Source organism: Babylonia areolata, chromosome 33 (assembly GCF_041734735.1).
Source record: "Babylonia areolata isolate BAREFJ2019XMU chromosome 33, ASM4173473v1, whole genome shotgun sequence".
In the NCBI taxonomy this organism is placed as follows: domain Eukaryota; kingdom Metazoa; phylum Mollusca; class Gastropoda; order Neogastropoda; family Buccinidae; genus Babylonia; species Babylonia areolata.
Genome location: NC_134908.1, coordinates 5,110,323 through 5,127,667, shown reverse-complemented (window position 1 = coordinate 5,127,667; position 17,345 = coordinate 5,110,323). Strand labels below are relative to the sequence as shown.

The 17,345-nt window shown below is 46.7% G+C and overlaps 1 protein-coding gene across 1 annotated transcript in view; it reads left to right on the top strand.

The window, feature by feature from the left end:
- LOC143276936 (extracellular sulfatase Sulf-1-like) overlaps positions 1 to 17,345 on the top strand; it is a 55,150-nt gene that overhangs the window by 28,197 nt on the left and 9,608 nt on the right. The window contains exons 5-12 of the mRNA XM_076581606.1: positions 2,768 to 2,863; positions 3,437 to 3,587; positions 4,289 to 4,464; positions 6,929 to 7,057; positions 8,560 to 8,625; positions 9,553 to 9,721; positions 12,378 to 12,648; positions 15,873 to 15,974. Coding sequence (XP_076437721.1) covers positions 2,768 to 2,863; positions 3,437 to 3,587; positions 4,289 to 4,464; positions 6,929 to 7,057; positions 8,560 to 8,625; positions 9,553 to 9,721; positions 12,378 to 12,648; positions 15,873 to 15,974 — 1,160 coding nt within the window. The remainder of the gene's footprint in view (positions 1 to 2,767; positions 2,864 to 3,436; positions 3,588 to 4,288; positions 4,465 to 6,928; positions 7,058 to 8,559; positions 8,626 to 9,552; positions 9,722 to 12,377; positions 12,649 to 15,872; positions 15,975 to 17,345) is intronic.

The window sequence follows — 17,345 nt, the reverse complement described above, 5'->3', positions numbered from 1 at the left end:
CCTGTCCTAGTCTCCCAACCCCCCCCCCCACCTGGTATGAGGGGGTGGTGGTTAGTGGCAGGGGATGGAGGCGTAGAAATCTCCACCCTTCGCTTTTTGAACTGTCAAGCACTGACAGGAGTGTGTGTGTGTGGGGAGGGGTGGGGGGTAGGAGGGGATTTGAACCTTGGTTCTTCTTCTGCGGAGGTGTCTGATTGGGTGGGAGGTGGGAGAGGTAGGGTGGAAGGGAGGGTGGTGGGGGTGGCGTGGCTAACGGCTTGGTAATCCATGCCTAGGTGTGTGTGTGTGTGGGGGGGGGGGGTGTTGAGGTTGGGAGACTAGGATAGGGGGCCTGAGAGGGGGAGGGGAATGTGGTGTGTGTGTGTGTGGTCTACAGTTTCATCGCTCTGTCTGTTTCTACCTCTCTGTCTCTGTTTCTGTCTCTCTTTGTTTCTGTGTGTGTGTGTGTGGGGGGGGGGGGGGGGGGTTGTTGGGGTATGAGGGGGTGGTGGTAGTGGCAGGGGATGGAGGCATAGAAATCTCCACCCTTCGCGTTTTTGAACTGTCAAGCACTGACAGTGGTGTGTGGCGGGGGGGGGGGGTTCGGAGGATTTTGTGGGGAGGGGTGGTGGGGGTTGGGGGGTAGGAGGGGGATTTGAACCTTGGTTCTTCTTCTGCAGAGGTGTCTGATGGGGTGGGAGAGGTAGGGTGGAACGGAGGGTGGTGGGGGTGGCGTGGCTAACGGCTTGGTAATCCATGGCTAGGTATGGGGGGGGAGGTGTGGGGGGGTGGGGTTGGGTTTGGGGGTTGGGAGACTAGGACAGGGGGGGGGGGTGCCTGAGGAGTGAGGGGAATGTGGTGTGTGTGTGTGTGTGTGTGTGTGTGTGTGTGTGGTCTACAGTTTCATTGCTCTGTCTGTCTCTGTCTCACTTTGTGTGTGTGTGTGTGTGTGTGTGTGTGTGTGTGTGTGTGTATTAGTGTATCTCTCTGCCCCCTTCCCTCTACCCCGCTCTCTGTCTCTCTCTTTCTGTCTGTCAGTCTGTCACTGTCTCTGTCTGTCTGTCTGTCTCTCACTGTCTCACTCTCTTTTCTCTCACACTGCAGTACATGATGTTGTGTTGTGTACAGACCGGTGATGATGGTGCTCAGTGTTCTGGCACCACACACTCACTCTCTGTCTCTCTCTCTCTCACTCTGTCGCTTTTTTTCTCTCTCTCTCACTCTGTCTCTCCCTCTCTCTCCCCTCTCTCCCTTACTGTCTCTCTCTCTCTCTCTCTCTCTCTGTGTGTGTGTCCCCCTCTCTCCCCTCTCTCTTTCACTGTCTCTTTCTTTCTCTCTGTCTGTCTTTCTGTCTGACTCTCTCTCCCTCTCTCTCTCCCCTCTCTCTCTGTCTCTTTCTCTCTCTCCCTCTTTCTCCCCTCTCTCTCTCTCTCTGTCTCTTTCTCTCTCTCCCTCTCTCTCCCCTCTTTCTCTCACTGTCTCTTTCTCTCTCTCCCTCTTTCTCCACTCTCTCTCTCTCACTGTCTCTTTCTCTCTCCCCCTCTCTCTCTCCCCTCTCTTTCTCACTCTCTCTCTCACTGTCTCTTTCTTTCTCTCCCGCTTTCTCCCCCCTCTCTCTCACTGTCTCTCTCTCTCTGTGTGTGTGTCCCCCTCTCTCCCCTCTCTCTTTCACTGTCTCTTTCTGTCTGTCTGTCTGTTTCTCTCTCCCTCTCTGCCCCCCCCCCCCCCTCTCCCTCTCTCTCTCACATGCTGACACTGACATACGTATATGTCAGTGTCTCTCCCTCTCTCTCTCCCACCCTCACATACTTATGCTGATTTGCCTACTAATACTATGGAAGGCATTTACCTTTTTGATTTTTCAATTCTTGTGTTAGCAAACCTGGTTTTACAAAATCGAGCTCTCTTTCTCTGTCTCTCTCTCTCTCTCAAGGGCCGGTGGCCTTCACAATTAAACCTGTGTCAGTGTCAGTGTCTCTCTCTCTCTCTCTCTCTCTCTCTGTCTCTGTCTCTCTCTGTCTCTCTGTCTGTCTGTGTGTCTCTCTCTCTCTGTGTCTGTCTCTCTCTGTGTCTGTCTCAGAGATCTCTGTCTCTCTCTCCTTCTCTCTCTCTCTCTCCTTATCTCTCAGTCTCTTTCATGCTTTTGTGTGTGTGTGTGTGTGTGTGCATGTGCGTGCATGTGTGTGTGTGTGTGTGCGTACGTGCGTGCGTGCATGCATGTGTGCGTGTGTGCATGCGTGCGTGCATGTGTGTGCATGTGTGCGCGCGTGCGTGTGTGTGTGTCTATGTATGTGTGTGTGTTTGGCAATGTAAGTGGATTAGAAGGGCCTTCTAGAATAAAACATTTCCGAGTTCTGAGTTTTCTTCCCCCACCCCCCCCCCTTTCCCTCTCTCCCCACCCCTCCCCCCTTTCCCTCTCTCCACACCCCCCCCCTTTCCCTCTCTCCCCACCCTCATCCCTTTCCCTCTCTCCCCACCCTCCCCTCCCCCCTTTCCCTCTCCCCACCCTCCCCTCCCCCCTTTCCCTCTCTCCCCACCCTCCCCCCTTTCCCTCTCCCCACCCTCCCCTCCCCCCTTTCACTCTCTCCCCACCCTCCCCCCCTTTTCCTCTCTCCCCACCCTCCCCCCTTTCCCTCTCTCCCCACCCTCCCCCCTTTCCCTCTCTCCACACCCTCCCCCCTTTCCCTCTCTCCCCACCCCTCCCCCCCTTTCCCTCTCTCCACACCCTCCCCCCTTTCCCTCTCTCCCCACCCATCTCTCACACTACAGTGTACTGTGTGGTGTACAGACCGGTGATGATGGTGCTGAGCGTTCCGGCGCCACACGGACCTGAAGACGCCGCTCCCCAGTATCAGCACATGTTTGTCAACAACTCCGATCACAGGTAGGCGCTGCAGGTGTGAATGTTTGTTGACAGGTAGGTCATAATGTTTGTCAAAAACTATGATCACAGGTTAGGATTTGCAGGTGTGAATGTTTGTCAACAGGTAAGTCATAATGTTTGTCAAAAACGATGATCACAGGTTAGGATTGCAGGTGTCAGTGTTTGTCAACAGGTAAGTCATAATGTTTGTCAACAGCTCTGGTCGCAGGTAAGTGCTGCAGGTGTGAATGTTTGTCAACAGGTAAGTCACCATGTTTGTCAACAGCTCTGGTCACTCTCTCTCTCTCCACTTCCCCCCCCTCTCTCTCTCCCTCTCCCTCTCTCCCGCTCTCTCTCACTCTCTCCCTCTCTCTCCTCTCCCTCTCTCTCTCTCCCTCTCTCTCCCTATCTCCCCCCCTTTCTCTCTCTCTCTGCCTCTTTCTCTCTCTCTCTCTCTCTCTCCCTCCCCACCCCTCTCCCTCTCTGTCTCTCTCTCTCACACACACACACACACACACACACACACACACACACACACACACCCAATCCTTAGTGTATATATTTATTTATTTATTTTCTTGATTGTTCTTTCAGAACTGCCACCTGGAATCTGGCCCCGAACTTTGACAAGCAGTGGTTGCTTCAGCACACGCAGCCCATGACCCCGCAGTTCAAAATCTTCACCGACCTTTTGCAGCGTCGACGTCTGCAGACTCTGCAGTCTGTGGATGACCTGATTGAAAAGGTGTGTGTGTGTGTGATTGTGTGTGTGATTGTGAGTGTGTGTGATTGTGTGTGTGTGTGTGTGTGAGATTGTGTATGTGTGTGTGATTGTGTGTGTGTGGTGTGTGTTTGTGTGTGTGTGCGTGTGTGTTTGTGTGTGTGTGTGTGTGATTGATTGTGTGTGTGTGTGTCTTGTGCGTATGATTGTGTGTGTGTGTCTTTGTGTGTATGATTGTGTGTGTGTGTGTGTGTGTGTGTGTGTGTGGTAATGGTACGGAGGGGGGTTGGAATTGTTGTGGTGTTGTGTGTGTGTGGTGGGGGTGCTGAGGCGGATGTGTGTGTGTGTGTGTTGGTGGGGAATGGGCAGGGAAGGGGTGTGTGTGGGGGGAATGATGGTGGTGGTGGTGGGTGTTTGTGTATGTGTGTGAGTGTGTGTGTTTATACGTATTTGTGGTGTTTTTTTGTTGTTGATGGTTTTTTGTGTGTGTATGTGTGTGTGTGTGTGTGTGTATAAGAGAGAAAAGAAGAGAATATATGTATATGTGTGTGTCTATATATATATATATACACACACACACACACACACACACACACACACACACACACACACACACACACACACATACACACACACACACAGAGGGATAGAGAGAGATAAAGAGATAGATACTGTCCTGTCCTGGGTAAAGGTAAAAAAGTTTCAGTGCCGTTTTTTGCTTTCAGGTGTACCGAGAGCTGTCGATGCTGGGGGAACTGGACAACACATACATACTGTACACCTCTGACCATGGCTACCACCTGGGCCAGTTTGGGCTGATCAAGGGCAAGTCCATGGCCTTCGACTTTGACACTCGCGTCCCCCTCATCATTAAGGGGCCTGGGATCAAGCCTGGTTCAAGGTTAGTGTGTGTGTTGGGGGGGAGGGGGGGGAGGGGATGTGGGTGGAGGGGGAGGGTAGGGGGTAGGGTGTGTGTGTGTGGACGGGGAGGGAGGTAAAAACGGTCATATCCAAAAGAGGAAGCTAGACAGGGATACAGAGGTTGAGGTAACCTACTTCCAGGAGGTTATCGCCCGTAGGTACTTTCGTTTTCTCCGCATAGGCGGGTAGTAGTTTGCACAGGACAGGAATCGGACTCCCTGCCGGAGTCTGCACTAGTGGGTCACGGTAAGTATGTTAGATAAACGTGATTTTAATGCGAAAAAACTTAGCCGTATGGATAGCACAGGAACAGGAGTCATAATGGCTGCCGGAAAAAGAGGGCGCTAACCAGCGGGACAAAGGGGAGGTTACCTACTTCTGGGAGGTTATCGGCCGTAGTTCCGTTTTCTCCGCATTGGCGGATAGTAGTTTGCACAGGCAGGAATGTCAGACCCCTGCCGGAGTCTGCACTTGTTGGGTCACGGTAAGTATGTTATTTAAACGTAATTTTAGTGAAAAAATTTCCTTACACGTAGAAGCTCACTCGTGTGTGTACAAATGAATGGAGTCGCAGCCCACAAATGAAGACGAAGGAGAATGTCCTGCTCTCATGGTAACCTCAGATCAGATACCCCACCACTTCTGTGCTTAGGGTGAGTCCTGTCAGTTTCAGTTTCAGTTTCAGTAGCTCAAGGAGGCGTCACTGCGTTCGGACAAATCCATATACGCTACACCACATCTGCCAAGCAGATGCCTGACCAGCAGCGTAACCCAACGCGCTTAGGTCAGGCTTGAGAAAGAAAAAAAAAAAGGTGAATAAATAATAGATAAGCTTACATAAATAAATAAATAAATAAATAAATAAATAATAATTATGATATTAAAAAAAAAGGTAGTAGTAATGATAATTAAAAAACCCCCAAAAAACAACAATGATGATAAATAAGCAAATAAATGTAAAACATGAAGACACACATTGACACATACACCCACACATGCATAACAGATATGCACCAAACATGCAGTTTCACAGATATGAAAGCACAGTCAGATACATATAAACGTCATGTCAATGTCTTCAGTGTTGGCAGATGCATGGGGGGCTGTTGTTGGAGGGAGATGGTGGCGGTCTCCACTCTGGTGGAGACGCTCACTCAGTCTGGCTCCGTGACAAAGCCATTATTGTCGTTAGTAGGGGGCTTTGTAGGTAGGTGGTGTCCTAAGTACGTTAAATCAGAACAGGCACACCACTGAAGTGACTCTGCAGCAGTGCAGGGTCTCCTCTGGTGTGTGACCTAACATCGATGGTTCCCCGTGGACTGCCGACACTGGGACTGCGACAGACGAACCCGGGTGTGGTCGTGTATGGAGGACTCGGAATGAGTGGCTTGGGAGTGAAGCCGCTGAAATGGTGCAGATGACTGGACAGCAAACAAAAAAAACAAAACAAAAACAAAAAAAAACCCGACAAAAAAAAAACAATAAACGGCAACCCCCCCCCCCCCCCCCAATAACAACAATAATTTTTTTTTTTTTTTTTTTTTGCTGCTCCACTGATCATCTACACAGTTTCAGTGGCATTACTCCCACGCCGCTCATTTAGATTCCCCCATACACAGGCCACGCCGGGTTCGTCCGTCGCAGTTCCAGCGTCGGCAGTCCACAGGGAGCCATCGATGTTAGGTCGCCAGGAAACCACACACCAGAGGAGACCCTGCACTGCTGCTGAGTCACTTCGGTGGTGTTCAGTGGTGCCTGTTCTGATTTAACGTACTTAGGACACCACCTACTAAGCCTCCTACTAACGACAATTATGGCTTAGTCGCGGAGCCAGACTGAGTGAGCGTCCCTCCCAGAGTGGAGACCGCCACCACGTCCCTCAAACAACAGCCCCCCACAAATCTGCCGACACTGACGACATTGACAGGACTCACGCCAAGCATGGAAGTGGAGGGGTATCGAAACTGAGGTCACCATGAGGGCAGGGCATGAAAGGCCACAGACTTTGAAGCTGTTTTGTTTATATTGATGATGATGAAGGAAGAGGAGGATGACGATAACGATAACGCTATGGAGGTCCATTTTGGTTTGGGACTGCTTGACAAGGCTGTACTCTACGCTTCCTGTCATAATAATATCCCGGCATTAACCAGGCCTGAGAGATAAAGACACTTGCAGTGTTGGTCAGGTAATAGAGCAACACACCCAAAGACGCACCCTTGAAGTGGATGACACTCGACTGTGTGGTCCCAGTCTCCCCATTTAAGCCCACAGCACACTCAACTCTGGGTAGGAGCCGGCCAAGGGCCGAAAAACCCACCTCCGCTGGGATTCGAACCCGCTTCCTCCCAGCCGTCAGTCCGCGACGCTAACCACTTCGCCATGGCGGACTGGTCAATAACAACAATAATAATTAAAAAAAAAAAAAAAAAATGTGCCTGCAGGATCCGGAACGTGGCAGCGAACGTGGACTTGGCGGTGACGATTCTGGACATGGCGGGGGTACCCATCCCTCCCCACATGGACGGTCAGTCTCTGCTGCCCCTGCTGAAGATGACCAGCAAAGTGCATGGGTGAGTGGAGGTTTGTGAACTGTTGAATGTTGGGCGCTGTAGCCGACGGGCGCAATAGCCGAGGGGTTAAAGCGTTGGACTGTCAATCTGAGGGTCCCCGGTTCGAATCACGGTGACGGCGCCTGGTGGGTGAAAGGTGGAGATTTTTACGATCTCCCAGGTCAACATATGTGCAGACCTGCTAGTGCCTGAACCCCCTTCGTGTGTATATGCAAGCAGAAGATCAAATACGCATGTTAAAGATCCTGTAATTCATGTCGGCGTTCGGTGGGTTATGGAAACAAGAACAAACCCAGCATGCACACCCCCGAAAACGGAGTATGGCTGCCTACATGGCTGGGTAAAAAGTCATACACGTAAAAGCCCACTCGTGTGCATACGAGTGAACGTGGGAGTTGCAGCCCACGAACGCAGAAGAAGAAGAAGAAGGGCGCTATAGCCGAGTGGTTAACTCACTCAGTATGGCCAGTCCTCTCTTCTCCTCTACACAGACCCCTTGGATGTCTAGTGGGTGTCTGAATGACCCCACCTTTAGCTTCCGTCGTCAGAACTGTGGTATTCTTTGTCAGCATTCACCTCTTCAGTATAAGAGCGTTCCGCTTGCAATATTTTGGTGATGGTAATTGGGATGAAACGCTGTTAACGTCGTCTCTTTCGCCGTTCGTATGGAGAGAGTTAAAGTGTTGGACTTTCAGTGTGAGGGCCATCATCATCAGATAAATCATCAGAGAATTCGTCACCAGTGTCTAGGAGGTCACGTTCAATGTCTGATCCTTCTTCTGTCACAAGTTCGACAGCCTCACGCAGGGAGTACGTTTGCTAGTCTGCCATGTTTGTTGTGTGCGTGTGTGTGTGTGTGTGTGTGTGTGTGACATTGCGATGCCATTGCCTTGCCTTGATTTGCTTACGTTACCTTGCCTTGTCTTGCTTTGCTTTGCCTCACCTTGCCATTCCATGCCTTGCTTTGCCACACCTTAAGGCCTTGCCTTGCCATGCCCTGCCATGCCCTTCCCGGCCCTGTCATATCTTCTCATGCTTTGCCTTTCCGTGTCATGCCTTGCCTCACGTCGCTTTGCCTTGCATCGCCTTGCTTTGCTTTACTTTGCCGTGCCATGCTATACCATGCTTAGTCTCGCGTTGCTTTGCCTTGCCTTGCTTTGCTTTTTTCTCAAGGCCTGACTAAGCGCGTGGGGTTACGCTGCTGGTCAGGCATCTGCTTGGCAGATGTGGTGTAGCGTATATGGATTTGTCCGAACGCAGTGATGCCTCCTTGAGCTACTGAAACTGAAGCTGAAACTGTTGTGTAAGCATCGTCACCTCTGACCGGGCCAAGAAAATTTGAGAAAAAAAGCCTTTTACGCGGTTATGTGTTGATTTGGATGTATTTGATACATGATGTGTTGATTTGGATTGATTCGATGTTGTTGGTTTGGATTGATTGTGTGTGTTGAAATGGGTTGACTTGATGTGCTGAATTATTGATGCGTGTCATGACTGTGCAGGGTGGACGAGAATTCCTTCATCAGGACCGTTAGGCCTTGGAGGGACAGCATTCTGCTGGAGAGGGGGTAGGATGAGTGTGTGTCTGTGTCTGTGTCTGTGTCTCTTTGTGTCTGCGTCTTTGTGGTGGTGTGATGTGGTGTGGTGTGAAACAGGAAGGTATCAAAGAGGATGTGGTGGTGTGATGTGTGTGGTGTGAAACAGGAAGGTATCAGAGAGGATGTGGTGTGAAACAGGAAGGTATCAGAGGATGTGGTAGTGATGTGGTGTGGTGTGAAACAGGAAGGTATCAGAGGATGTGGTGGTGTGATGTGTGTGGTGTGAAACAGGAAGGTATCAGAGGATGTGGTAGTGATGTGGTGTGATGTGAAACAGGAAGGTATCAAAGAGGATGTGGTGGTGTGATGTGTGTGGTGTGAAACAGGAAGGTATCAGAGGGTGTGGTGGTGTGATGTGGTGTGGTGTGAAACAGGAAGGTATCAAAGAGGATGTGGTGGTGTGATGTGTGTGGTGTGAAACAGGAAGGTATCAGAGGATGTGGTGTGATGTGGTGTGAAACAGGAAGGTATCAAAGAGGATGTGGTGTGATGTGTGTGGTGCGAAACAGGAAGGTATCAAAGAGGATGTGGTGTGATGTGTGTGGTGCGAAACAGGAAGGTATCAAAGAGGATGTGGTAGTGATGTGGTGTGGTGTGAAACAGGAAGGTATCAAAGAGGATGTGGTATCAGAGGATGTGGTGGTGTGAAACAGGAAGGTATCAAAGAGGATGTGGTGTTGTGATGTGGTGTGGTGTGAAACAGGAAGGTATCAGAGGATGTGGTGTGATGTGATGTGGTGTGAAACAGGAAGGTATCAGAGGATGTGTGATGTGTGTGGTGTGAAACAGGAAGGTATCAAAGAGGATGTGGTACCAGAGGATGTGGTAGTGATGTGGTGTGGTGTGAAACAGGAACGTATCAGGATGTGGTGATGTGATGTGTGTGGTGTGAAACAGGAAGGTATCAAAGCGGATGTGGAAGCTGCGCATGAAGGAGGAGAAGACTCTGCTGATGCAGCAGAACCAGAAGAACCTGCACCTCTACCTGAGACCCAAGCAGCAGAAGATCCTCCGTCAGTGCTCCAAGCCACGCAAAGCTTTCCAGCTGCCCTGTAAACCCAGCCAGGTGAGAGAGAGGGAGAGAGAGAGGGGTGAGGGGGGTAAGAGTGAGGGGAGGAGAGAGAGACAGACAGACATAGAGAGAGAGTCATGGAGAGGGAGAGAAAGAGGGAGAGAGAGAGACCCAAGCAGCAGAAGATCCTGCCTCAGTGCTGTAAGCCACGTAAGGCATTCCAGCTTCCCTGTAAACCCAACCAGGTGGGAGAGAGGGAGGGAGAGAGAGAGGGGATGGGGGTGGGGGGCGAGGGGGGGTAAGAGAGAGAGGGGGGAGACAGACAGACAGATACATAGAGAGGGAGGTGTGGAGAGAGAGACACCCAAGCAGCAGAAGATCCTCCGTCAGTGCTCCAAGCCACGCAAAGCTTTCCAGCTGCCCTGTAAACCCAGCCAGGTGAGAGAGAGGGAGAGAGTGGCGAGGGGGGTGGGGGTGGGGGGAGGAGAGAGAGAGACAGACATAGAGAGACACAGAGAGAGACATAGGGAGAGAGAGAGACCTAAGCAGCAGAAGATCCTACGTCAGTGCTCCAAGCCACGCAAAGCTTTCCAGCTGCCCTGTAAACCCAACCAGGTGAGAGAGAGGGAAAGAGAGATAGAGACATAGAGAGGGAGAGAGAGGGGGGGAGAGAGACCGACAGAGAGAGACAGAGAGTGAGACAGCGAGAGAGAGAGACTCAAGCAGCAGAAGATCCTGTGTCAATGCACCAAGCCACGCAAGGTATTTCAGCTTCCCTGTAAACCCAATCAGGTGTGTGTGTGTGTGTGTGTGCATTTATGTGTGTGTGTGTGTGTGTGTGGTTGGGTGGTGTGAGGGGATTGAGGTGTGTTGAATGAATGAATGAATGAATTGATTAATTGATTTATTGGTTTGTTTATTTATATTTTTATCATTAGTAGTAGTTGTAGTAGTGGTAGTATTTTTATTGTTGTTATTCTTTTTTTTCTCTTCTTTTAGTTTTTTTTTCATTTATTATTTATTTTCATTTATTTATTCATTTTATTTTGTATTATCATTATGCTTATTTGTTATTTCAATTACATAACAAACATAAATGGAAAATGATGTACAAACACAGCCACAGTAAAATTTTGGACACATTCATACGCATATCAGTATAAAAACTTGCGCATGCACACTCGAAACGCACATACACAAGCGCACAGACACACACACACACACACACACACACACACACACACACTCGAACATAAGCCGCACATTACACGTTTCATATGGACGGGGCAGACGACTAGATCTTCAGGTAAATGGTTGTTGATTGCACGCTTCTCTTTAGTCGTACTGGATTTGTTTGAGAGACAGGTCATTGACTGCTTTGGGGAAAAAAGCTGTTGGCTATGGCATCTGTACTCGGTCAGTGACCAAGCTGTAAATGCTGTACAAAAAAACAAAACAAAAAAAACAACAACCAAGAATGGAGTCGTTTGCTACAGTGGGCTGTCTACTTCTCACTCACTCATTCCCTCGACCGCTGGGGTCGTTGGGGGGACATGAGGAAGATGTCATAGCTCGCCATGCCGTTCTGTTGGCAGCTGTCGTGGCAGCTGTCTACTCAGGTTGAGCTAACTGAGGTCTTTTAGGCGCTTTTTATTCGTTTCCACAGATTGACATAAGTATACATTTGGGCCAACAGCAAAGTGAGAGCTGTATTATCAATGGTTTCTCCAGTCAATGGGAAACTATTTACAGCTTAGTCTTTTGTGAAGGACTATGACTCTCAAACTAGGAGGCAAAATTGCACTGGCTCTTAGTGCTGCAGCCGTGTGGGCTAGTTGGCCTTTGGGAACCATCCAACCATCCTGAAACCCTCTTGGCCGAGTAGAGTGGGGATGTAACTTGGGCAAGACACTCTTCACTATAATCAAATTCTAGCCCAAATAGTCGGAACAACAGTTGCCTCCTCTGCTGTTCTGATGGTCATAGTCGGACATGACTGACTATCATATATATATTCGTTTCCTGTGTCATTCAGGCTTCAGTTTACACACACACACACACACACACACACACACACACACCGATTTGTGAATGTTTGAATCAAAAGTCCAGATGGTGTCTACCTTTAAGTGATTATGTTTTCATTACATAATGAGCATGCTTTATCCTGTTGCAGGAATGTTTGAGACAGTTACACTTTACTCGGTCAGAACAGTCTTTTGCAGCCCTTCCTTTTAATGTCTGGCACTTTGTACATCTCCCTCCCTGTTTCGGTCATCCCACCCCCTCCTTTTTTCACCTCAAGCCTGTACCCCAAACCCCCCTGCATACGCATACACATAATACATTTCCACGCGTCTAATATCACTTGACAGTGAAAAGACATTAAGATAAAAAAAAAGAAAATGCACACACACACACACGTATACACACATGCAAGCACACACACACACACAACATACACCGACACAACACACACGCTCACACACACACAACACACACAACACACACACACACACACACACACATACACATACTTTTTGTTTGCTTGTTGTGTTTAGTTTATAGTGTCCATAATTCCTATGATGGTTTTACGACAATTAAATGAGTTCTGAGTTCACACACACACAAACACAAACACACACACACACATATTTGGGACATTTTGTTTGTATTTTTTTTTTTTTTTTTTTTTTTTTTACCCCCACAGAAATTCTACTGCCAACTGGACCCCAAAGGACGCATGCGCCTGCACAAGTGTCGCCTGGCCAACCGTGAGGGCAGTTACCATAGCAACAGCGCCTTGCTTCAGAAGGACCAGGGACACAGTATCTGTGTGTGTAGAGATGGGCGCATAGGTTTTCGGAGGTCCTCCTCCTCCCAGTACGCGCTGCCGGATTTGTCTTCTTCTTCGTCTTCATCGTCCGCTTCCAAGATGGATCGTCATCGGCATCGTCGATTTCTTCGTCAGCAGAAGAAGAGTGAGTAAGGGGATGGGTGTCAGAATGTTGGTGGTTTTTTTTTTTTTTTTTTTTTTCTCTCTGACCTGAGCGGGAGAGGTCAAGGTAAAACACAAGCAGTCCTGTCTTCTGCATAGTTATCACAGTACAATCTAATTTCTTTTAACTCATTCTAAACCCCACAGCTACATTCCTGCTACAACCACCCTGCACCAGCACTACATGAGACCACTGTAGAAAAAAAACAACAACCCCAGGGTGGTTCATTAAAACGACGAAAATCAATGGAGAATTGTTGATTTTATCATAAGTCAAACAAAGCTCTGGTTTTCATGCTTCCAGAATTGGTAAACGGTTCAGTTTAGAATGTCAACTGTACCAAGCAAGAATGAATGAAGTGAGAATAGTGTGTTGGTGTGAGAATACTCGTGCCTCGTCCACAAGCGAAGTAATCTTGGTAAGAATTCACTCATACCTTGAGGAGAATGAGTTAAAAGTCAGTCTGAAACGTTCTCATGTCCACAAAGTGTAGAAATTATTATCAATAATCAAATCCTAGCCCAGGACAGGAGTTGCATTCTGACTGTCAAAAGTCGGACGAAACTGTTCTGCAATATACAGCCTGGAACCGTGTGGGAGAAAAGTCTTTAGAATTCTTGGATACCATATAAACCAGTGTTCTTGGAGCAATCGCTTACTTCCAGTCGGCTGCCTGACAAAGAATCTTTGTTGCTAATGTATATTTCAAAATGTGTGTATATGTATGTGCATGTATATGTTGGCGATGGTTGATGGTTGATGGTGGAGTGATGGCCTATAGGTAACGCATCCGCCTAGGAAGCGAGAGAATCTGAGCGCGCTGGTTCGAATCACGGCTCAGCTGCCGATATTTTCTCCCCCTCCACTAGACCTTGAGTGGTGGTCTGGACGCTAGTAATTCGGATGAGACGATAAACCGAGGTCCTGTGTGCAGCATGCACTTAGCGCACGTAAAAGAACCCACGGCAACAAAAGGGTTGTTCCTGGCAAAATTCTGTAAAAAAAATCCACTGCGATAGGGAAAAACAAATAAAACTGCACGCAGGAAAAAATACAAAAAAAAATGGGTGGTGCTGTAGTGTAGCAACGCGCTCTCCCTGGGGAGAGCAGCCCGAATTTCACACAGAGAAATCTGTTGTGATAAAAAGAAATACAAATACAAATGCATAACTTTATTACACAGTCCTTACAGATCAGTTTCAGTTTCAGTAGCTCAAGGAGGCGTCACTGCGTTCGGACAAATCCATATACGCTACACCACATCTGCCAAGCAGATGCCTGACCAGCAGCGTAACCCAACGCGCTTAGTCAGGCCTTGAGAAGAAAAAGAAAAAAAAGGTGAATAAATAATAGATAAATACATAAAAAAAAGGTGAATAAATAATAGATAAATACATAAAAAAAAGGTGAATAAATAATGGATAACTACATTAAAAAAAAAAAAAAGGTGAATAAATAATAGATAAATACATAAAAAAAAGGCGAATAAATAATAGATAAATACATAAAAAAAACCAAAAAAAAACCTACTACCACTACTAATAATATGAATACACTTACAGAGTGTTTGTGTATAGGAAGAAAGGGAGAGGAAAGGAAGGAAAAGAAAAAAGAAAAATAAGATTTTTTTTTTTTTTTTTCCAAATCTTTGCAATAACATATCCTCAAGGCTTCACTGAAAGTGAAGTGCTATACAGACAGGCAGAAAATACGAAAAAAAAACTTAGCCGTATGAAGAGCACAGGAACCGGAGTCATGATGGTTGCCGTCAAAAGAGGGCGCTAGCCAGCGGGACAAAGGGGAGGTTACCTACTTCCGGGAGGTTATCGGCCGTAGTTGCTTTCGTTTTCTCCGCACAGGCGGATAGCAGTTTGCACAGGACAGGAATGTCAGACCCCTGCCGGAGTCTGCACTAGTTGGGTGACGGTAAGTATGTTATTTAAACGTAATTTTAGATAGAAAATTTCCTTTTAGCATGTTAGCCTATTTTGTGTAATCGAGTTCCACTCATTCATGAAATACTCCAACTGTTTAAACCTTTTTTTTTTTCTGTTTATGATTTTCATTCTTTGTCTGTCTTTGCCCATACATATATGCATTTGCATTGCACACCTTTCTCCTCATATGTTGTATTATCGTCATTTTCTTTTTCTTTGTTGTTTTTTTGTTGTTGTTTGTTTTTTTTATTGTTTTTTTGGGGGGTGGGGGGTGGGTGCGGGGGTTGTGTGTTTGTTGTTTTTTTTGTTTGTTTTGTTTTTTTTCTTAAAAGAAAAAAAAAGACGAATGTATGCGATAGTTTACCACCTTGTACTTGTGAACTGAATAAAAGCAAGTTTAGAAAAAGAAAAAAAAAGTCTTCAGAATTCTTCACAGAATGGCTCTTGCCAGCAGCAGCTGTTGTGATCACTTGGAGTGATGGCCTAGAGGTAACGTGTCCACCTAGGAAGTGAGAGAATCTGAGTGCACTTGATTGAATCCCTCAGTCGCCTGTATTTTCTCCCCCTCCACTAGACCTTGAGTGGTTGTCTGGATGCTAGTCATTCGGATGAGACGATAAACCAAGGTCCCCCTTGTGCAGCATGAACTTATCGCACGTTAAGAACCCACGGCAACAAAAGGGTTGTCCCTGGCAAAATACTGTTGAACAATCCTCTTCGTTAGGAAAACAAATAAAATTGCTGACTCAAAAAAAAAAAAAAGGAAAAAAAAAAAAAGGGTGGCGCTCCTAGTGTAGTGATGCGCTCTCCCTGGGGAGGGCAGCCCGAATTTCACACAACAGCAATCTGTTGTGACAAAAAAGAGTAATACAATACAGATCTTTGTAGTTGCATTTCTTGTGAAGAGAGAGAGAGGGGATGAGAGTGTATGTGTGCGTGGTGTGTGTGTGTGGGGGGGGTGGGGGGGGGGGGGGTAGATGTGCAATGCGGTTTGGCTGACTGAAATGGAGAGGCACGTAAATTTCAGTAATCTGTATATTTGTATAAAGCTATTTCCATTTGGTGCCATTTAATTTATCTTTTTATTTTCTATTCATTTTATTTGTTTGTTGTTTTCTTCTTATGTTGGACATGTGCTGCTGCCAAAAAGAAAATCTCTGTACCAAAGTATAGACAATAAAGTTTGTGTATTGTGTTGTATTGTATTGTATTGTATTGTAGTACAATCATTCTTGGTCACCTGAAGGCGTTACTTGTTCTGTTTTGCAGAGGCTCGGAATCGAATCGTGCGACAGAGGAGATCGCTGATGCGTGACGCCATCCAGTTGGGGTCTGGCACCGGCGCCATCTATCCTATGAGGTCATCACCAGGTGTGTGTTGTTACCTGCCGTGTCTAAGCAGGTTGATTTGATGATAGAATGATAAAGATTTATCATCGGTCGTACTTGTGATAATAGAATGATAATGATAGATAGTACTTGTGATGATAGAATGATAATGATAGATAGTACTTGTGATAATAGAATGATAATGATAGATAGAACTTGTGATAATAGAATGATAATGATAGATAGTACTTGTGATAAAAGAATGATAATGATAGATAGTACTTGTGATAAAAGAATGATAATGATAGATAGTACTTGTGATAAAAGAATGATAATGATAGATAGTACTTGTGATAATAGAATGATAATGATAGATAGTACTTGTGATAAAAGAATGATAATGATAGATAGTACTTATATGGTGCAAGCTCCTTATATAATGGATTTGAGCATCTCACATGAAACAATACATATGCAATAGTGCATAATAACATAGATCTGCTCATGAAAAAGAAAAATAACACACGTATGTATGCTTATATACACCATGACAGTGCAACAAATTGCAGGAATGATCACACCCACACCCACCCACACACACACACACACACACACACACACACACACACACACACACACACACACACACACAGGGTGGTTTTCCGGTTTTTTTGTTTGTTTTTTGTTTGTTTGTTTTTTTGTTTTGTTTTGTTTTGTTTTGTTTGTTTATTTTGTTTCTATTGTCATTGATATTTGTATTTGTGGGCTGCAACTCTTCAGCTTATTTATTGATTTCTTTTTTTGGGGGGGGGGGGGGGGCAGGGATTTAGACGTATCTTTTTTTTTTTTTCATGCAATTTTGGCAGCCATACTTTGGGTGGGGGTGGTGGATCAGATCCGGATCCTTCAAACTGAAAGTCCAACGCTTCAACCTTTCGCCACCGTGCTGCGCCCGTCGTAGGAGTTTTAGATAGCGAGGACTGGCTCTGTGTTGTTGTGAATGATGTGGAAAATGGCATCTTATTTGTTGAACAAGTGGACAAAAAAATCCTTGTCATATTGCAGTAGACATCAGGCGCACACAAAACGATGCATGCACACGCACGGGCACACACGAAACACTCACAGTTGCTACACACAATAAACAACACCACAACACACCACAACACAACACAACACAATAAACAGCAACACAACACAACACAACACAATTGATTTGGTCAGTTAAAACATCAACACAACACAACACAACACAACACAACACAACACAATTGATCTGGTGAAGTTAAAACATCAACACAACACCACACCACACCACAACACAACACAACACAACACAACACAACACAATTGATCTGGTGAAGTTAAAACATCAACACAACACAGCACAACACACCACACCACAACACAACA